The sequence below is a fragment of the Bos javanicus genome, chromosome 27 (assembly GCF_032452875.1).
Source record: "Bos javanicus breed banteng chromosome 27, ARS-OSU_banteng_1.0, whole genome shotgun sequence".
Taxonomy (NCBI): domain Eukaryota; kingdom Metazoa; phylum Chordata; class Mammalia; order Artiodactyla; family Bovidae; genus Bos; species Bos javanicus.
The window spans coordinates 22,746,165-22,769,526 of NC_083894.1; the positions used below are offsets into that span (position 1 = coordinate 22,746,165).

Sequence of the window (23,362 nt, forward strand, 5' to 3'; positions counted from 1 at the left end):
CCAACTCTTACATCCATCCATGACTACTGGAAAAACCATAGCTTTGACCAGATAGACCTTTTTGGCAAAGTAATCTCTCTGCTTTTGAATATGCTATCTAGGTTCATCAAAACTTTTCTTCCAAGGAGCAAGCGTCTTTTAATCTCATGGCTGTAGTCTCCATCTGCAGTGATTTGGGAGCCCAAAAAAGTCTGTCACTGTTTCCACCATTTCCATATCTATTTGCCATGAAGTGATGGGACCAGATGCCATGATCTCAGTCTTTTGAATTTTGCACTTTAAGCCAACTTTTTCACTCTCCTCTTTCACTTTCATCAAGAGGCTCTTCAGTTCTTCGCTTTCTGCCATAAGGGTGGTGTCATCTGCATATCTGAGGTTATTGATATTTGTCCCGGCAATCTTGATTCCAGCTTGTGCTTCATCCATCCCAGCATTTCTCACGATGTACTCTGTATATATGTCAAATAAGCAGGGTAGCAATATACAGCCTTGAGGTACTCCTTTCCCTATTTGGAACCAGTCTGTTCTTCCATGTCCAGTTCTAACTGTTGCTTCCTGACCTTCATACAGATTTCTCAAAGGGAGGTCAAGTGGTCAGGTATTCCCATCTCTTTAAGAATTTTCCAGAGTTTGTTGTGGTCCACACAGTCAAAGGCTTTGGCATAGTCAATAAAGCAGAGGTAAATATTTTTCTGGAACTCTCTTCCTTTTGCAATGATCCAGTGGATGTTGGCAATTTAATCTCTGGTTCCTCTGCCTTTTCTAAATCCAGCTTGAGCATCTGGAAGTTCACAGTTCACGTACTCTTGAAGCCTGGCTTGGAGTTTTTGAGCATTATTTTGCTAGCGTGTGAAATGAGTGCAATTGTGCGGTAGTTTGAGCATTCTTTGGCATTGCCTTTCTTTTGGATGGGGATGAAAACTGACCTTTTCCAGTCCTGTGCCCATGGCTGAGCTTTCTAAATTTGCTGGCGTATTGAAATACTCTAGCAGTTGCCTTAAACATTTGCAAAGCGACTTTGTAGAAGCACTTCAGAACACTTCTTTCAAGTAGGCGTTTGAGAACATACCTGGACAGCCACTGTGTGCGATTAACTCAAGAAAACCCCTCTGAAACAAAACAATGTTTGAAGGCCACTTGTCACTTTATAAGTACTACTATTTTAGTACCGAAAGAGTTCTGTCTCTAGTCTACTTCTGTAGCTCCCGTGTCCTCCAGACCTTATCATGACTGGAAATGTTCTCACCTTCAAGATTTCAAAACCTGAGTGTCTAATCTGATGACAAACCTGTCTTAGCATTTCTTGTATTTTTTATCCCCTATTGAACTTGATCATTAATTTGTCACCTGTTGATATTCTTTATTCTGTGCTATTTTTGCAACCTAATACTATTTTTCTGGCTTTTACGTGTCTCTACTTAATAAGAAAAATAATAGCCACTTGAGGGACATTATTCTGTTACTTTAGGACACTACATTCCTATGACTTTTTGCCATTCCTGTTAATAAATCCTCAATTTTGAAACTCTATCACTGTTAATCCTGCATGTTTCTGTTGCATACTATTGCAAAGCTCTTAAGAGTCAGTGAATGAATGAACTGTAACTAATATCTATATCAGACACTTCAGTTTCAAAAGGGAAAGAGGATGTTATAAAACTGGTATAAATTAGTTCTGTCTCAGAGTAAAAAAGTATGCCTGTTTTCTCATCAGAATTTGTCTTCAGTGATGCTTGAAATTTTCATGTTAAAAAAAATTAGTTCATTTCCCTATAAGGCATTTTCAGTGTCAGCTTGAAGTTCAAGCTGATAAAAAGTTCAAGCTCAAGAAGTGAATTCCTCTGATCCAAAGTTCAGTTCAACCAGAATCAATTATTTTCTCCTTCCGTGAGAAGACTGACATCTCTCCACCTCAGAATATTTCCATTGCTCTTCTTAATGTTTTTCTTTGTCTGAGTTAAAGAAAAAGGGCCTTCAGTTCTTATTCAAAATTCTATGCATTGTTCTACTAATTCACTGGCTTTCTTTTGAGGTCAGAGCAGAGGGTAGAGGCTAGGACTATCTGAATCTCTTGCCTTTCCTCTTCTGCTAATCCCAGCCTCCCAGAATGTATAGAATACGTCTTTCCAACCTACAGACCTACTCATTATCTAGGAGTTCCTCCTTTGCTTTTATATACTTTTTTTCCCACATAGAACTTGTTCTCCCATCACGATAAAGTCAAGCAAGACCAAAGCAACTGTCGCTTCCCAGCCTGCTTTCTACAGATGTGTTGGTTGATGAATAAAATTCTGAATTTTTTGTGATACTTCTGGAAGTATAGTTAGAACGTTCAAAGCTGAACTTATTTGACCATTGAGCTTACAGATTTCCCTATTCCAATTGTAAAACTCACTATTTGTCCTTATATAGTCATAGTTGTGAATCCTTGGGTCAGTGGTAAATGGCCCCCTTTTCAGTATCTCAAGAAAAAACTAGTCACCAGCTCTTGAAAGTTGCTCTTCCACCACACTCCTCTCTCTTATTACAGAGTTGTGCATTATCGCTGACACTCTGTCAGATAGCTCCACATAGTACTTCTACCGGATTTTCCTTAACGTGTAACTCTGATCATTTCAAACCATTGAGCTATTCAAGAACTTTTTATGTTCCTTCTCTTGGAGGCTGTTGTGTCAATACATACAGATTCCTTAGCTCTACGCTCATGGCTTTCCTTTCTCTGACCTCAAAACGTGCTCCTAATTGTTTTCACTCATGATATTCCATTAGCCAGGTTGGGTGGAATACTATTTCCTGATTGTGCCCAGAATGGTCAGTTCGTTCCTCCCTCTAGGGACATCTCTTGTAGAAACTCCATATTCTTTTTTTTTTTTAACTTTACAATATTGTATTGGTTTTGCCATATATAAGGTCTTTTATCACAGTCAGTCTCCTCCACGAGAAGTGGTGTACTCTCCAACCAGACGTGAAATCTCCTTTCTTTGATTCCTATCACTACTCTGTTCTTACTATTTTTATTTTTTGTCTCATAAATATTATCTGTGCCCTGTTTTATAATACTCATGGAGTATTATTTTCTAAAGAAAAGGACATAAGCGTTACCCATGATTAAAATACTGGGACACCATGCTTACATACACTAGTCCATCATTAACTGCTTGTACAAATGTGAGCATTTATAGTAGAAATATGTGTATAACTGTCATGTAAAATATCATTAGATCTCTCTGCAAACAAAGAGTTGTTTTTAATAATCAGGAAGCAAGTATAATTATGCCTAATAAATAATTAAAAGTGTTGGTGCATGAAGAAAGTATAGGATTTATTCACAGATGAGTCCTAGTCTCTGTTAGACTGGAAAGAAGCTACCAGGTCCTTTATACTCCTTTTTTCCTGTTCATTTTACACAGAGCCCACTATATGCATGCCAACTGCTGCAATCATTCATTAAGCAGATTCAGCCTCTAATTTTCCTTAAATCATCACAGATTTGAGCTTACTGTTTTCTCAATTTAGGCCTAAGAAAATTATGGCCAGTTATTCATTCTCCAGTTAACCTAAAAGTGAACTATATTTCATTGCTTGTAGGATGGTATGGGAAATCTGAGAGTCACCAAGAAGGGAATCCGACTTGAAGGTATATCTGAGTTTCTACTTCCATTGTATGTGAAAGAAATTCATTCCCGAAAGGTATGTGATACTGGCTTTGGCTTACTGTAAAAGATAATTTACAGGTTATGTTTTAGCTTGAAAATAGGAAGACAAAAACCCCTTATCTCTTTAGTATGCATTAGTTACTCTATGCTAAGACTTATGTGAAGAAATCAAAACAATGAAACAATTGAAAAACCCGTGGAGAAGGTTAGTTTCAAACTGACAAATTAGAGAGCCTTTTTGAATTAAACTGCAGTGTTGCTTTTGTTAGTCTATAAAATATGCCCCTCTGACATTAAAAATCCAGTTATATTCATTCCAAAAGGGGCATTTAACATATTTTGAGTAATTTTTGCAAGAACCTTGGCTTGAATAAATGGTTCTAATTCAATATATTATACATCTTTTCAGCTTTAATGGCCATGCATTTTTTTAAAAGAGGTGACAAAAAGTCTTAGTACAGAAATTGAATTTATTTCTGGATCTACATTATTTAAAACCAGTGAGAATATTTACTCTTTCAAATGTGAATGTATGTGTGTGTGCTATGTGTATTTTATCACCTGGCAGCATGGTACAAATCAAAACATTATAGCTTAATGTTGCTTATTTTGGCTGAAGTGTGTTATTTCTCAGAAGGTAGTATCTTTGGTACATCAAAATCTCACTAGACTCTTTCAAGTGTAACAGGCACTCCCCTGGGACAAGTGTGTATGTGTGGAAATTAATTTAATAAAACATAATAATTAGAAAGATTGTTAAATATGGAAAGATTATTAACCTTATTTCATAAATATCAAAGTCTATTTTAGACTAGAATAATGTTTGAATATTTTTAATATAATATATTAGCAAAGGAGTTGCACAGTAAGCCAAAATTTTATAATTTGCTTCAAGGCTATTTTTTCCCTTAAATATCAAAGTGAACACAGAACAAAGGATTCTTTTCTATAAAAACTCTAAATAGGATAATTATATTACATTTAACTTTTATTTTGTTATGTGTGAGCCGCAATGCTTCCTAATGTATTATATATACTATAGTGACTGCTACTCTGGGTATTGGAAATTTTTTATTAAAATTATTTTCTAGATTTTGGTCAGAGAATAAATAACACAGTAGATCCGTATGCACACCTGACCTTACAGGAATAAACAAGCAAAACCAACTAGATTTAAAAGTTTGGTATTGTTCTTTTTTATTTTTATGAAAACTGAAAAAATAGCATGCTAACACATATTAGCATCTTCCCTTTGATTGGAAGTCATCACCACTCAGTTATTTTCTGATTCCTTCTTGTGTTTGGCACTATTAAATAATTTCATATTTGAAGAAATGCAAACTCATACATGAAAATAAAAATAGTACTTAACATAGGACAAAGGTGAGAGTCATCATAGGCAGGAACTTCTTTGAAAATATATCCTATTGATAAATCCAGGGATGACCGCCCTCCTCACCACAAAAAAAAAAAAAAAAAAAGATTTATTTTCAAAGCCATTTTAGATCATTTTGGAGTATCTTCTTTAGAGTACAGTTTAGAGAAGGATTGTCAAGGTCCCTGTCAGTAGGAGGATCATAAAATTTACCTTCTTAGTAGGAACATTTTTGAGAGTATAGCAACAGGTGTAAACAAGGATTCTCCTAAGAACCTGCGAGGTATGTTCACTCAATCTGTGGACCAAATAAGAAGGAATTTACTGTGATAGTATTTAAATGTGAGGTAGTGACAGATGTGCTTTCTAACCTTTATCCCTGGGAAAGTTCACAAGCATTTCTAAAACCCACCATATTGATTGGAATCTGTACGCTCCCTTTCCCATCCCCAGTCCTGGCGCTTCTTCTCTCATTATCCTTTGCCTCTCAGTACCTGTGAAGTGTGGTACCGCCCAGGCAGGAGGGAGCATGTTCCATTAGCAGGCAGACTGGAGGTCTGGTTTGAGAACAAAAAAGAGACTCATTTACTCCTTGAAAATGTCTCTACCCATATGCCACAAAAATAAATATTTAAACTAAGGAGAAAAATGTATCTTCTATAAGCAAGCTCCACATTAAGACTCTCTTACCCTCAACACATGCAGTTCTTTTTTCTCTGCCGTCAAGTTTATGCACTGTTTTAAAAAGTCGGCCACAAAGTTCCCGAGCCTTCATTTTTCTCATGAATAATATGAGTTTGGTAGAAACTGATCAAAATGCCTAAATCTTAGGTTAAAAAAGAACACAAAATACTCAGTAATACTTGTAGAGATGAGGTTTTACATCATTTTTTAAATTCCACTGTACATTTCAATCTTTCTACACATTTTCATATATTCAAATGTTTTAGATAAAGTGTCAAAGTTCCTGTAGGTAAGATAAGAAAATCTAATAAATTCAAAATGTAATTATGAAAATTCAATTAATAGAAAAATAGAAGTGTATTACAATTTTGATTTGTGCAAGTTTTTTTCCTGCAATTTTGATTTGTGTGTGTGTGTGTTTTGATTGTGTGTGTGCTTTCCTGCGCTAATGCCAATGGCTTGCCTTCTTTATATTTAGCCAGTATTGCACTCTGAAATTTATTTTCTAGTTATGTAGTTATTTAATCCTGTAGAAAGATAGTACATTTCTATTGGTCAGAAAGTGCAGTTGCCCGTAGACATAAGCACCTAACCTCCTAACTTAATAAATCATGGGCTGTTTCTACCCTACAAGCTCACAGGCCCTGTGCTCACCACCAAAATTCTATAGACGTTTGAAGTTCTGTTATTACCCAATGAAGTTTACTCTTTTCTTCATGCGTTTAAGAAAACAACCTTTTAAAGTGGTTGATCATATCAGCACACACAGAAAAGCATGTTGTATGTTTAAAATATCTTAGAATTCAATGCATCTTCAAAATTAACATTATTTTCATAGAGTAGGTACTCAACATTTGTGAAGTTAAGTGTATAGTTATCTTTGGGTACAAAATATTCAAAGAATATGGAATTTGACCTTATATATAATATTCTGAATGGGACTTTAATGCATGCAGTCTAACATTAGGTTAAATATTTAAATTATCAGGAATTTAAAACTTGTATCACCAGCTTTTTAATGTAATTTAAATGTTTCTCAAGATTTCAGAAATTCAGAGTACTGAGATGGTTAAACTATCTACATTTCATTAGTTCCTACTGTAAAAACATTGCATCGTGAGTTCTCTAGGGCAATTTTAAATATTGTCCGACTTCACCGTTTGAACAAACTCGGGGAGATAGTGATGGACAGAGAAGCCTGGCGTGCTGCAACTCAAGGAGTTAGACACGACTTAATGACTGAACAACAGCAACAATAACTTCATTTGATTTTAGCTGAACACCTCTCTTAGTTTTTTGGGGTTGTTGTTGTTTTGTTTTGTTTTCCTATTTAAGGATCCTCAGTTAAGCTGGTACCTCACCACTGCCCCCCACCCCAGCATCGTGCATGACAGGCTGATAATTGTGTCGGGGACAACTACCAGTTAATTCCAATTCCAGTAACTCCATAGCAAAGCAAACAAATTTGCATTTTTCAGGATTCCTGCAATAGCAGATCTATGAGCAAGGTTCTACCTTCCCTTTACTTCCAGTCATTTCATTTGGCTTCGAAGCTCTGATGCTAACTGGGTTCTTGGTTGCAATCAGGTTTTCACCTCCTGTGTTCAGTTCTTTAGAGAGTTCAGACACAAAGCCATGGGGCCAGGCAAGTTCAACAAACCTCTCTCCTGCTTATACAGCATGATAATCTCCTGACCCTGTGTTCCTCAGCTGCCCTGGAAAATCTATATTCAGGTTCCTTTCTCCCTTGCAAAACCAATCCATACAAATAGATACCTGTAAGCTTCTATAATCTTTTTGTTATTAGCATTTTTATCACTGTTATTTCACATTCAGATGTTTAATGCAGATGGGATTTATTTTACTCAAGTTAAAACACATACAAAAATTGTCCCAAAATCTTTACACTCAGGAAAAAAAAAAAACAATTAACATTTGGTGAATATCACGACAGTTATGTATAGATTTGCACAAATGAAAAGATCAATATATTGAGAGACATATACTTGCTATTTATTATTAGTATATTATACATAACTAAACAGAAACAATGGAGAAGGCGATGGCACCCCACTCCAGTACTCTTGCCTGGAAAATCCCATGGACAGAGGAGCCTGGTAGGCTGCAGACCATGGGGTCGGAAAGAGTCGGACAGGACTGAGCGACTTCACTTTCACTTTTCACTTTCATGCATTGGAGAAGGAAATGGCAACCCACTCCAGTGTTCTTGCCTGGAGAATCCCAGGGATGGGGTAGCCTGGTGGGCCGCCGTCTATGGGGTCGCACAGAGTCGGACACGACTGAAGCGACTTAGCAGCAGCAGCTAAGAATTGCTGACCTTAAATATTTTTTCACCATGAGAAAGGTTTTTTTCTAAACTTACCTTTATAGTTAAGAATAAAAGATGAATACCATTAAGAAGCTGGATGCATTAGCCCCATGTTTTAATTTCAGACCATGTTCATTAACTCCCTGCCGTGCGTTTTGAGGTGATTAGCTTTCCTCCAATTTGTCTTCACCCCTATTCATTTTCAGGTTTTTTTTTTAATAATTACATACTTAACTTTGTCAGAGTTCATAATATTTACATTCTGTTCTGCTAGTTTAATTGCCTTGGCACTTTGGTCTTAATTTTACATACAGATGGCTGTCAGTCTCACCACCAGTCCTTCTTTTATTATGGATTATCCAGGACTGATTTTACTATTCAAATCATTCTTCCTTACTTGTATTTCATTGTTAATTAGTTTTGTTTGTTTGCTATTCCTTGAAATATTTCCCGTGAAAGGTTTCTGTTGTCTTTATTCTTTTCTGGAATATTATGAATGGTTCCTCTCTTCTTTTCCTGTTACTTCATTGCTCTACAAAATTCTAGCACCGGATATTGCTATTAAAAGTCTCAGGAAAGCCTGGTATTTTTCTCCTGTTGATGCCAGGCATGTTCTGCCTGGATGCCTGATACATTTTTGCCATTTCACTTCTTTCATTTCAGGGACCTTTTCTATATTATATCACTCAATATCATTCAGTTCCATTTGTTGAGGTCTTCAGAGACAGCAATAATTCTTATGATCTTTTTAATCCTCTGCAGCTATCATAATTTCTCTATTTTAAACTTTGTATGTTTTCTCTGATAGAAGGAAATTATTATCTAGAGTCTTTCTTCTATGCCATTAGTTTATTTTTCTCCATATTAATGTTGCCTTTGCTCTATATAATTCGTGTATTTTATTTACAAGGGTGTTGTCAGAATTTGCCTTAGGTCCATATAGTCTTTTAAATATTTTATTGTCTTTGAGCTCTGGTTTTATTAAAATCAAAAGTTTTAAATACTAAAACTGACAGCACTTTCCTTACCTAGTTTGCATTATCCCTAATGAGCCTCTACCACTAATGAGGTAGAGAATTACTATCTAGCAGCTTTGTTTCCCTGGAGACATTGCTGATGGCAAGGGGCAGCCAAACTGAGTAAATGCGTGTATCAACCAGACTTGGAGTATATCAGTTCCATGGGACTTGGTGGCCCTTTTTGCCTCTGTAGATATCTTCCAATGACATATTCAGTCTGGTTGTTTTTTTTTCCAATGACATATTCAGTCTGGTTGTTTTTTTTTTTTTTTCCCCCAGTACTGTCTACTCTACCACCTTCTTTCCTCTATCCAAATTAGTTGATTTGGATTAAACTTTTCTTTATATTTTCAGAATATATCACCATTCCTTCATTTCTTCTGGGATATGGGTGAAAACAGCTCAGGGAGGCATACTATATGCTGCTGTGAAGTAATCTTTCTTTCCTTGGTTTTCACTTTTTCATGTTTGTAGCATACATTTGTATGAATAAATTATTGGCTGTTCAATAAAATTTTATTTTTAAAAGAAATAATTATCATTTTATTTGTTTGGTAGTGACAGCGTTTTTGAGACTTTTCTATTTTGATGTATCCTATTAGGTAGGATCCTTCCTCCATCACTCTTTCCTTCCTTTCCTTTTATTTTCTCTTTTCCTTTCTCTCTCTGTTCTCCTTTCTCTTTCTCTCTCTCTCCCTCCCTGCCTTCTTTCCTTCCTATGCTCATATCCTTCATGACCAATAGTCCCCAATACCATAATTTGAATACTCCATTTTTTAACATCACTGATTAAATACACCTTTCCTGATATACTACATTACTAAATGTGCATAGATTTACTTCTGGTCCCTCTACCTGTTCTATTGATATATTTCAATTAAAAGTAAACTGTAACTTTAAGGAATTGTTACAGCAAGTTCTGCATTATTGCTCTTTTTCAAAACCTTTTGACTAGTGTGCATTTTCTCTTCCAAAAGAATTTATTAATCAGCTGTCAAGTTTCATAAAATTTCCAGTTGGAAACTTAATTATGGCTACATTGAATTTGATAAAATTGACGTCTTTATAGTTCTGAGATTTTTCTGTCTAAGAATATGGCTTCTCTCCTGAATTTTTTTTTTTTTTGAGAACTTACTTTGTGTTGCTCAGAAACATCCTTTAACATTCTTTTTCATATAAGCATTACAAGTTTCTTATCAATCACTTTATGGTTCATATTGCGTATGGGGATGAATTTTCCATTACTTCTTCCCTGTGTCTTTGTGCTTGTGGAGAAAAGCTGTGCCTTTTGGTATTGTGAATGTCAGTTGGCCATTTTCTTGATTTTTTTTTTTTCATTTCTATTATATTTCAAATCATTTTTGTGGCTGTTCAGACAGATAATGGATTTTAATACAGCTAACATTCAGCATAGAGTAGATTTCTGAAGTCCAGTTCCTGGCTTCAAATTCTGTCTCTGTTACTCAGTAGTTGAGACTAGTTACCTTATTTAACCTCTTTGGGTCTTTCTTTTGTCATCTGCAAAATAAAGTTTATAATAGCCCCTAATATTTTTAGAGACTAGATAGAGTATTGTGGTTATTGTTAGGAGAGATAAGAGGTAAAGCATTTACCACAGAATCTAACATGAGGAATGCTGCTGCTTCTGCTAAGTAGCTTCAGTTGTGTCTGACTCTGTGCGACCCCATAGACAGCCTTCCCCATCCCTGGGATTCTCCAGGCAAGAACACTGGAGTGGGTTGCCATTTCCTTCTCCAATGCATGAGAGTGAAAAGTGAAAGTGAAGTCACTCAGTCGTGTCTGACTCTTCGCGACCCCATGAACTATATGTAGCCTACCAGGCTCCTCCGTCCATGGGACTCCAGGCAAGAGTACTGGAGTGGGTTACCATTTCCTTCTCCAGGGATTTGCTAACACATTGCAAATGGGATGTAAGAATAAGAGAGATCCTAGTATAATATCAAGGTTTTTTGTTCTGAGTAGTCACTATTAGCCAGTGTGGGGCAAAGCAGGGAGTGGGTGAAGATTTTGAGCACAATTTTGGAGCTATTAATTTTGCCTACTAGAAGAGCAGGTAATTCAAGTTAGCAAGATATCTGAGTGTGTATTGCATGTTGAGGTATAACTTAGAGACTCAAATTAGAGACATTTTAATATCAATATTAATATCCATAGCTATTATTATCTAATTTAAATACATGAGATCAAACAAGAGTATCAGTGAGTGTGGATAGAATATTGGATATTCTGTCTATGTTCACTATAATCCTTTACCCCAATATTGAAGAGCTTGGAAAGAAGTATAAGAACCAATCACAGACTAAGAAGGGGAGACTGGTGAGGTAGGAATAAAACCCAAAGAGTATGGTATCCTGAAAGGAAAGAGGTTGATAGAGTGCAGAACCTTTTCTGATGGGTCAATTAACATGAAGTCTGAAAATCCATCCTGTTATTAGCTTGTTCGGAAATCAATGTTTTTTTCCCCCATATTTTAAGATATTTATCAATGTAATATTTATTATTTCTCTTAATTAATATGTTCAGTGAATTCCATGTAAAGATATATAAATGTCAAAGCAACAACCTTGTGAAGTTATCAGAGCATATAACTTGATTCCCATTTTGCAGATACTTTACCTCAAGACTTAGAGAATTTAAATGAGATGTTCAAGGTCTGAGGACTCAAAAGTGAGCCAGAATTCACATCTCAAGTCACTGCTTCTTGTTCTAGCCACCTAGGTTTTGTAAAAGTTTCTTCTACAGATGTTTCAGGACATTGTAGACCTGCTATTCTAAATAAATAATTGCTGTAAATATTTACAGTCTGACAACACTAGAAATAATAGGACTTTAAGTTCCTCAGTTTTTTTTTTCAATTGAAGTATAGTTGATTTACAAAGTTGTGTTAGTTTCAAGTGAACAGCAAAGTGAGTTAGTTATGCATAGACATATATCCACTCTTTTTTTGGATTTTAATCCCACACAGGTCATTACAGGGTATGAACAGAGCTTCCTGTGCTGTACAGTAGGTTCTTATTAGTTATCTATTTTATATATAATAGTGTGTATATGTCAGTCCCTATCCCCCAAATTATCCCTCTCCCCATTTCCCCCTGGGTACCCTTAAGCTTGTTTTTTATGTCTGTGACTCAATCTCTGTTTTGTAAATAGATTCCTCAGTACCATTTTTTAAAATTCCACATATAAGCAATATCATGTGATATTTGGCTTTCTCTGTCTGACTTCCTTCCTTCAGTATGACAACCTCTAAGTTCATCCATGTTGCTCCAAATGACACTCTTTCATTCTTTTTATGACTAAGTAATATTCCATTATACATGTGTGTGTATGTGCGTGTGTGCATGTACAACTTCTTCTTGATCCATTCCTCTGTTGATGGCCATTTAGTTTGCTTCCATGTCCTGGCTATTTTTAATAGTGCTGCAATGAACATTGGGGTGTATATATCCTTTCAAATTATGATTTCCTCCAGATACATGCCCAGGAGTAGGATTGCTGGATCATATGGTAGCTCTATTTTTAGTTTTTTAAAGAATCTCCAAACTATTCCCCACAGTGGTTGTACCAATTTACTTTCCTCAGTTTTGATAAACTTAAACCTTTTCTGTTATATTTACCAAATATCTACAAATAATTCATCTGAGCCTCTTTATCAAGATTACATTACATGCTTGTTAAGGAACACTAGTAGTGAATACAGAAAAGGTAACACATTTGTGCAACTAAGTGCTTTTTAATGTTTGTAAATTCAGACATCTTTGTAAAATCCAAAAAAAACCTGAGGAAAATATCTGAATATAAGGATAAAAATAAATATATACATTTTAAGTGGTTCATACATGTCCCTCAGTTCAATTCAGTTCAGTTCAGTCACTCAGTCGTGTCCGACTCTTTGTGACCCCATGAACGGCAGCACGACAGGCCTCCTTGTCCATCAACAACTCCTGGAGTCCACCCAAACCCATGGCCATTGAGTCGGTGATACCATCCAACCATCCCATCCTCTGTCGTCCTCTTCTCCTCCTGCCCTCAATCTTTCCCAGCATCAGGGTCTTTTCAAATGAGTCAGCTCTTTGCATCAGGTGGCCAAAGTATTGGAGTTTCAGCTTCAACATCAGTCTTTCCAATGAATATTCAGGACTGATTTCCTTTAGGATTGACTGGTTGGATCTCCTTGCAGTCCAAAGGACTCTCAGGAGTCTTCTCCAACACCACAGTTCAAAAGCATCAATTCTTTGTGCTCAGCTTTCTTTATAGTCCAACTTTCACATCCATACATGACCGCTGGAAAAACCATAGCCTTGACTAGACAGACCTTTGTTGGGAAAGTAATATCTCTGCTTTTTAATATGCTGTCTAGGTTGGTCATAACTTTCCTTCCAAGGAGCAAGCGCCTTTTAAATTCATGGCTGCAATCACCATCTGCAGTGATTTTGGAGCCCAGAAAAATAAAGTCAGCCACTGTTTCCACTGTTTCCCCATCTATTTGCCATGAAGTGATAGGACCAGATGCCATGGTCTTAGTTTTCTGAATGTTGAGCTTTAAGCCAACTTTTTCACTCTCCTCTTTCACTTTCATCAAGAGGCTCTATAGTTGTTCTTTACTTTCTGCCATAAGGGAGCGTCATCTGCATATCTGAGGTTATTGATATGTCTGCCAGCAATCTTGATTCCAGATTGTGCTTCTTCCAGCCCAGCATTTCTCATTTTGTACTCTGCATATAAGTTAAATAAGCAGGGTGACAATATACAGCCTTGACATACTCCTTTTCCTATTTAAAACCAGTCTGTTGTTCCATGTCCAGTTCTAACTCTTGCTTCCTGAACTGCATACAGGTTTCTCAAGAGGCAGGTCAGGTGGTCTGGTATTCCCATCTCTTTCAGAATTTTTCACAGTTTATTGTGATCCACACAGTCAAAGGCTTTGGCATAGTCAATAAAGCAGAAATAGATGTTTTTCTGGAACTCTCTTGCTTTTCCCATGATCCAGCGGATGTTGGCAATTTGATCTCTGGTTCCTCTGCCTTTTCTAAAACCAGCTTGAACATCTGGAAGTTCACGGTTCACGTATTGCTGAAACCTGGCTTGGAGAATTTTAGGCATTACTCTACTAGCATGTGAAATGAGTGCAATTGTGCTGTAGTTTGAGCATTCTTTGGCATTGCCTTTCTTTGGGATTGGAATGAAAACTGATCTTTTCCAGTCCTGTGGCCACTGCTGAGTTTTCCAAATTTGCTGGCATAGAGTACAGCACTTTCACAGCATCATCATCCAGGATTTGAAACAGCTCAACTGGAATTCCATCACCTCCATTAGCTTTGTTCATAGTGATGCTTCCTAAGGCCCACTTGACTTCACATTCTAGGATGTCTGGCTCTAGGTGAGTGATCACACCATCGTGATTATCTGGGTCATGAAGATCTTTTTTGTATAGTTCTTCTGTGTATTCTTGCCATCTCTTCTTAATATCTTCTGCTTCTGTTAGGTCCCTACCATTTCTGTCCTTTATTGAGCCCATCTTTGCATGAAATGTTCCCTTGGTATCATTAATTTTCTTGAAGAGATCTCTAGTCTTTCCCATTCTGTTGTTTTCCTCTATTTCTTTGCATTGATCACTGAGGAATGCTTTCGTATCTCTCCTTGCTATTTTTTTTATCTCTGTATTCAAATGGGTGTATCTTTCCTTTTCTCCTTTGCTTTTCACTTCCCTTCTTTTCACAGCTATTTGTAAGTCCTCCTTTTCACAGCTATTTGTAAGTCCTCCTCAGCAGCCATTTTGCTTTTTTGCATTTCTTTTTCTTGGGGATGGTCTTGATTCCTATCTCCTGTACAATGTCAGGAACCTCCATCCATAGTTTACATGTCCCTCAACCATTTGTCCACTAATGAAAACACTGAAACTGCCCATCCATGTACTGAATGATGTTTAGTAATCCTGAGCATTAAATTTTGCAGTTCACAAAACATATTTATACATATTAACTTACTTAGTTCACAGTGCTAAATAGGAGGAGATATTGTCTTCATTTGCAAATGGAAATTTAGCTGTCTCAAATTGTGCAAAGAAAAATCTTAATACTATGACTCAAACCTAAATTCTCCATTCTGACTCATTGCTTTTAAACAACTCATAAATGTAAAAGTTATTCCAGATTTAAAGAAAGAATATTTATTAGGTAGCTCTATAGACAGTCTGATTTGACCACTGAAAATTTTTATTTGAAAGGAAAAGCAAAACATTTGAGCTATCAGAAGATACATTAAACTGATTAAAATGTGTCTTATAGTCCAAATAAGAAAAAAAGTATCTTTCATTACCAAGATAAAATATTTTTAAAAACAATTCATAATATTCTTCAAAATAAGTTGTTACATATTATTCAGGAAATCTATATTTCTATTTCTGTGTTTGGCATGCTGATCTAGATCCACAGAAGAAAGCATATGGATAATCTGAACACAATTAACCTTGTTAAAAATAAGACAAAAAATGCCACAGTAGGAAATCCTCATTAAGCTAGGACACAGTTCGATGTTGTTAAATATATAAGTGTAGGTGAGCTTGGTTCTAGAAATGCAGTAGTTTGGGATTTAAAAAAAAAGTGTGGAAAGGCTCTAAAAGGAGTACTACTTACCGTATATTGTTTCCAAAAATGATGCTATTGTCTTCTCACTGGTGTTCTCTCTCACATGCTGCAGAAGCTTTCCAAGGGCATGAAGATTCTTTCATTACTTCAAATTCAGTTGTTTTTATGAACAAACAAACCAGTTACCTACAGTGTCCCGTTTTGTTCTCCACCAAAACACACGCACATAGAGGAACACTTGCCCTACGCTTACTTCTTCACCTGGAAAAGATGTGAAGTCATGAGACAGCAAACCTTGAAAAAAAAAGGGAAGCACAATACTTTTTATTTTGTAGTTCGTTGTCCTTAGAGGTCAGGCCTAGGAACTATGTATGGGAACAATCTTAGTGATGATATTTTTACTTTAAATTGGGTCCTCCACACTAAATCACTATCCATGTATCAAGCTAGTATGCTTCCATATGAAAGCAGGAGAGCTGGACTTTGAAGAATGATTGAAATTTGGATTCCGAATTAGATAACTTTAGAAGCAAGAAAATAGTTTATAGAAGACAAAGGTTTTTCAGGAAACATTGAGCGGAACAATTTGGTTGAGGAATTCTATTCTCAACCGTCTCAGACGCAGGCAGGCATACCACTGTGGGTGTTCCAGAACCTTGCGTGGGGTACAAATCCATGCAGATCTGTGTCCAGACTCTCAGGTTTAAATGGCCTTGATCCTAAATTTCATCAGCCCAAGAATGACCCTGTAGCTACTATTTCCCATTTTCCAACTTCGCTTACCACTGTGCTGTGTGAGTTCAGGCGCTCAGTCATGTTGGAGTCTTTGCGGCTGCTGCTAAGTCACTTCAGTCGTGTCCGACTCTTGGCGACCCCATGGACTGCAACCTACCAGCCTCCTCCGTTCATGGGATTTTCCAGGCAAGAGTACTAGAATGGGTTGCCATTGCCTTCGTCGAGTCTTTGAGACCCGTGTAATATAGCTTGTGAGGCTCCTCTGTCCTTGGGATTCTTCCAGCAGGAATACTGGAATGGGTTGCTGTTTCTTCCCCCAGGGGGTCTTCCCGACCCAGGCACTAAACCCAAGTCTCCTGCATTGGCAGGCAGATTCATTACCAGCAACTGAGCCTAGCAGGCAGTGGTCCATGGCGTCACAATGAGAAGCCTGCGCACAGCAGCTAGAAAGTAGCCCCCACTTGCCACAATTAGAAAAAAGCCCATGAAGCAACAGAGACCCAGCAGAGCCTAAAAGTAATAATAAGTAAATAAAAACAAATATTCAGTATCACTACTGAACTTCATTACTCTTAATTATTACAAATTATATATTGTTATTAGCTGGATTGATGGTTTATAAATGATTTGTGATATGAGATTGTTTCATCAAATAAAATACTACCAAAAAAAAAAGCAATATAAAGCAAACAGGCATAGAGTCTGCTGATTTGTAATAGGAATCTGTGAAACCTCAGTACTCTTGCCTTATAGCACAAAAAACCCTTGTTTTGACCAATATCATGTTAAGTCTCATCCTGAAGTCTCTGTAGAGCTATCAAAATAAAATCCAATCACAAATACTATAACTACTTTGCTGTCTATATTTTATGTAGTAAGCTTCCTCTTCACTGTAAAAACTTATTATTGTCACGATTTTGCATATTCACATGCTTCTACCACACTTCTCTGATTTTTCTTTGATTTACATTAATAAGAAAAATTGAAAGACTTATGGTATAATCTCTTCTCGTTAATTTTCCGTCTCCATAACATTTGAAATCTCTTTTTTGAAGTAATAAGCAGTCTCCTATAGATTGGAACTTGCTTTAAATAAGCATATCTGTGACAAAATATATAATCTTTGTCACAAACTACAAAGATATATCAAGATCCTGAAATTCCCAGGGATTAAGAAAAGAAAAATTACATTCAGTGTAATTTTGATTTCACTGATTTAATCTTTGCTAAGCAACATTTTCATTACAATGAATGCATATGTTGCCTTTGATCACCTTGATATTTAGAAACTTAAGAAATTTATATCCTGCAACTTTATTGAATTGGTTGATTAGCTCCAACAGTTTTTCAGTGTAGTCTTCAACACTTGTTCCATATCCTATGGATGATCCAATTATAGTCATACAATTTTTGTTGATTTCCAGGGAACTTAGGTGCTCTAGTTTCCAGTTTCTGTCACCATTTATTTCGGCTTCCCTCACAGCTCAGTTGGTAAAGGATCCACCTGCAATGTAGGAGACCCCAGTTTGATTCCTGGGTTGGGAGCATCCCCTGGAGAAGGGAAAGGCTACCCACTCCAGTATTCTGGTCTGGAGAATTTCATGGACTGTATAGTCCATGGCGTCACAAAGAGTTGGACATGATGGAGCAACTTTCACTTTCATGTTATATGACAGTTCTTTTCCTTTATGTGACCTCTACCCATATATGGATCTCAGTCATTTCCTAGATTTTCCCACTTTCTTAACTCTCCATAACTTGCACATATATTCACATATCCTTTTTTTCTTCCATAAAGATTTCACTAATGTCTTAAGGAGACTGAATGTATACATTGTGGTATGCAAATCATTTTAAATGAAATATTTGTTGTCGTTTGGTCACTAAAAGTTTGGTCCAACTTTTTTATGACTCTATAGACTGTAGCACACCAGGCTCCTCTATCCATGGCATTTCCCAGACAAGAATCCTGGAGGGGATTGCCATTTCCTTCTCCAGGGCATCTTCCCAACCCAAGGATCCAACCTGTGTCTCCTACATTGACAGGCAGATTCTTTACCACTGAACCACCCGGGAAACCTAAATGAAATATTAGACGTTCTGTTATTTAGATTTATGTTATTATATCGCTGAGTCCTTCTTGATCTCCTGTCCATCCTCCTTTTCTCTTTCCCACCCTCTCAAAAGTAACCACCAAAAAAATTCTTTCATCTATGAGAAAATTTTTCTATAAGAAACAAAGTAGATGGAAAAATGCCCATCATTTTGTTAAGAGTATTTCCATCAGATAATGGAGTTAAACATAAGGACAGGAGACAATTCAAACTTAGTCACCTTTGTGTTTTTAAATCATTACAACATGCACATGTCATAGGATAACAATTTTAATTCAGTTCAGGGTTCTAGTTTTAACACTGCTCCTCATTGTCAAAGAGAATCTTGTGATTTTGTCTTTTATCCTTTGTTACAAACCTAAAGTGAAAAGAGTATTTTTTTTCTAAATAAAGTTTAGGTCAACCTCTGTAGTTTAGGAAAGGATAAGAAAAAGAGAGAGAAAATGAAATTGTAGGAAGGACTAGAGATGTTTTTCAGATTCTGTAAAAAGGATGGGACAGAAAAAAATTCAGATTTTTTTCATAGATTTTAAGATATACAAATAAATTGAGCTTCTAAAATTTACTTTGTTCTGCTGGACAGTTTTTGGTTTTTTTTTTTTTTTTTTTTTTACAATGACACCAGTCTGATGCTGAATTGCATGTTTCTGGTTGTTGCTGCTGCTGCTGGCTGCTAAGCCACTTCAGCCGTGTCCAGATCTTTGCAACCCCATGGACTGTAGCCTACCAGGGTCCTCCATCCATGGAATTCTCCAGGCAAGAATACTGGAGTGGATTGCCATTTCCTCCTCCAGGGGATCTTCCCAACCCAGGAATCAAAGCCACGTCTCTTACGTCTCCTGCATTGGCAGGTGGTTTCTTTACCGCTACCACTACCTGTTAGACTTCTGGTAATTAACCAGGTTACAAAAATACTCATCATAAAGTTTGATAGAATAGCCAGGACGTGCAAACAACCTAAATGTCCACGTGTAGAGGGATGGATAAAGAACATCTACATATACATGAGGGGATTTTTTTTTTTAACTCAGCCCTAAAACAGAACAAAACATTTGCAGCGGCATAGTTGGACCTAGAAGGTCCATACTGAATAAGTCAGACAGAAAAAGACAAACACTGGGTGATATCACTTATACATGGAACCAAAAAAAAAAAAAAAAAGTGTACCAATGAACTTTTTTGCAAAACAGCAGTAGCGTCACAAATGTAGAAGAAAAAAAAAAAAAACTTATGGCTACCAGGGAATGGGAGGGAGGGATGAGTCGGGAGACTGAGACTGACATATACACACTACCACATAAGACAGATAAATAATAAGGACCTACTATAAAGCACAGGGAGCTCTGGTCAATACTCTGTAGTGGCCTATATGAGAAAAAGAATCTAAAAAAAATAAAAAAGAGTGAATATATGTATATCCACAGCTAATATACAGGTAATTTACTTTGTTGTACACCTGAAACTAACACAACATTATAAAACAAATCAACTCCACTAAAAATTAAAAAAAAAATAATAAAAAATAGAATATTCCTATCATTTGAAAATAAAATAAAATTTGAATGAATAGAAAATAAGGTAAGAGACAATAAGAATAGCAAATTAAATGCCATATTTTTGAGTTCCATAGTCACTATTTCATTCCTACTTATATTCTAGTTGTAAGTAGTAAACGTGAAGTGATTTTAGCACTGTTATTTTTTTGCCCTGATAAAATATTTGTTCAATTCATAAATTTTCTCTCTTAACTTTTACTTATTTTATTAAATGCAAGGTAGTGAAAACATTCCTGTTCAATTTATTTTACATGTAATTAGTGACTATCTGCCATTTCATTTCTTTCTAAAGAATATTTGGGACGTGAATTATTAAAACATGCTACTATAAAGCTGCGTCATCTTTTCATCTTTTATCCTCTGTACTTGTGAAGATTAAAAAAGTGATTTAATACCTGCTTGTTTCCGTTTCTTCTATTCTTTTTCTAAGTTTCATGTCGATCTTACAGTGTAAATTACCATATTTTTATTGTATCCTGAAGTAGGAAAAGATGAATTTAACATAATTTATCTGAATGCCTTCACTTACTGCTTTTTTGAAGAAATCAGCACTGATGTAACCACACCGTTCTTGTTCCCTTCATCTGTCTATGATTTGCAATAAACATTGTATGTTGCATTTCACTCAACTTATCATGCTTCTGCCTTATTGACCACAGAGTAAATCAGGAATTTAGAATCAAAATATTCCTGACCATGCGGGATAAAAGAGATTATCAAAGACAGAACTTGAGAGATCATCCAACATAGTAAAAGACTTTTGCAGAAAATTTGATCTTAATAGTTAAAATGTTTTATATTTTATTTGGAATATGGTTTAATTAGCTAGTCAATCAAACACCTAACCGTGTATATTATTTCAAAACTCATGTGATGAATGGATAGGTACAGAGTTGCTATGGGAAAGTATAGAAATTATTAGTTTCGATTAAGAATTTTATGTAATTCTATGATGTTATCACATCTAACTTAACTGTTTTGCTTTAATATTTTATGGACTATGGGGTTTTGTTGTTATGATAGATATGGAAAATAAGTATTTAAAAGCAATAATGAAGACTCCTCTAGCTAGCTTTTGCTACAAATAATAGAACAGAACCATGTGTGCGTGCTAAGTCATTTCAGTCGTGTCCAGCTCTTTACGACCCTATGGTAACCCACCAGGCTCCTCTGTCCATGGAATTCTCTAGGCAAAGATACTGTAGTGGGTTGCCATGCCCTCCTCTGGGGGATCTTCCTGACCCAGGGATTGAACCCGGGTCTCTTATGTCTCCTTCATTGGCATGACAGGTGGGTTCTTTACCACTAGCACCACCTGGGAAACCCTGTGTTTTTATTACTTCCCTCAAAATTGTGCTTACAAAACACTAGACAGTTTTTCTAGTTTGTACTAACTGGCCGGCCTGGGACTGGATAATCTCGAATGTCCTTACAGGAGTGTCTTGGGTGGCTTTGAGAGCTGAGGATGGTATACCGTGGGAGGTTAGTCCCTGCTTGACCTCCTGATGCCAAATGGTTCCCAGCAGCAAGAGAGAGCAGCCCAGACATGTGCAGATGCTTCCTAAACTTCTGCCTGTGGTGAGTTTGTTAATGTCCCTTAGCCAGTACCAGTTACAAATACCAGTCATATCTGAGCCCAGATTCTAGGGATGGAAAGTTGACTGGCTACTGGTTGAATGGTAAAGACACTTAACAAAGCAGCATACAGCAACGGGAGAAATTGGTGACCACTGTAGGGGCTTCCTAGGTGGTGCCAGTGATAAAGAAGCTGCCTGACAATGCAGGAGATGTAAGACACTTGGGTTTGATCCCTGGGTTAGGAAGATCTCTGGAGGGGGGCAACCATCAGTATTTGTGCTTGGAGAATCCCACGGACAGAGGAGCCTGGTGGGCTACAGTCCACAGGATCACAAATAGTCTGACTAAGCATGCATACATGTTGCAAACAAATGCAAGGCTATAATTATTTCTTGTCTGAATAACTTTATTGTTGTTATTGTTCAGGCGCTAAGTGATCCCATGAATTGCAGCAGGCCAGGCCTTCCTGCCCTTCACTATCTCCTGGTGTTTGCTGGAGTTCATGTCAATGATGCTATCCAACCACCTCATCCTCTACCACCCTCTTCTCCTTCTGCCTTCAACCTTTCCCAGCATCAGGGTCTTTTCCAATGAGTTGGCTCTTTGCATCTGGTGGCCAAACTATTAGAACTTCAGCTTCAGTTCCAGTCCTTCCAATGAATATTCAGAGTTGATTTTTCTTTAGGATTAATTGCTTTGATCTCCTTGCTGTCCAAGGGACTCTCAACAGTCTTCTTCAGTAACACAGTTCCAGGTCTTCTGCATTGCAGGAAGATTCTTTACCTTCCGAGCCACCAGCAAAGTCCTAATAACTTTAGTATGTTTTTATTTTGAAGTTTATCAGGAGCACTTTCTCTGAATAATTAAATTGTGTACTCATGCTCTTGTTTAAAAGGTCAAATTTGTTAATCAATCCTAAGGAGGTGGATTTTTTTTTTCACTTAAAGTCAGGTAAAATTCCTAGATTTTTGTTATATTTTCTTTATGGCAGAACTTTGAGTAGCATTTGAAGATATGGACAACCTGTTTATTTGAGTTAATTAGAAAGCCTTGGTTTTAGGGAACTGAATCTTTCCTGAAATTTTAAAATAAGCAATATAAATATTTAAAATGTTGGCTCCTATGATCAACAAATGTAATTTTATGTGACATTACTATGATTTATAAGGCATCTACCTGCTAATCATTACTCATCTCTTTGAATTTATGTGATTATGTTGCCCTTATGATAGTAATATTGGTGGATTATTTGTTGATGTTGATTTCCCTCTGAAGATTTATAGCTTGGGTTTATATTATATTAAGCACCAGCAGATAAGATATATGTCCAATCTATTTTATCTAGACTCTTAATACAACAAAGCACCCTAAGCTGGGATAGATTATTATAATGTCTTGTATGTGCTGTTTGTCTCAGCACTTGATTTAATGAATATTATAGATTTTGATGTAACCACCACAGTTTAACTTCCCTAAATTGCCATTAATTGATCATTTCACTAAGGCTACAAATCTCTGAAATTTGATTGTCTTTTATTTTTTTAATCAGACAATGTCTTACTGCTCTAATATAACCAAATTATGTCTATAATTAATGTGAGAATAGGTGTGCTATTTCCAGAATTATAACTGATGGCTACAATTTTCATTTAACCCAGTTAAAATAACCCTAATGTTTGAAATTGTAGCCATAGAGAACATTTATTAA

At 36.4% G+C, this 23,362-nt stretch overlaps 1 protein-coding gene across 1 annotated transcript in view; it reads left to right on the forward strand.

Annotated features, from left to right (window-relative positions):
- Window positions 1-3,594: 3,594 nt before the first annotated feature.
- Window positions 3,595-23,362, forward strand: part of SGCZ (sarcoglycan zeta) — a 178,171-nt gene continuing 158,403 nt past the window's right edge. The window contains exon 1 of the mRNA XM_061404030.1: window positions 3,595-3,690. Within this exon, the coding sequence (XP_061260014.1) occupies window positions 3,595-3,690 (96 nt within the window). The remainder of the gene's footprint in view (window positions 3,691-23,362) is intronic.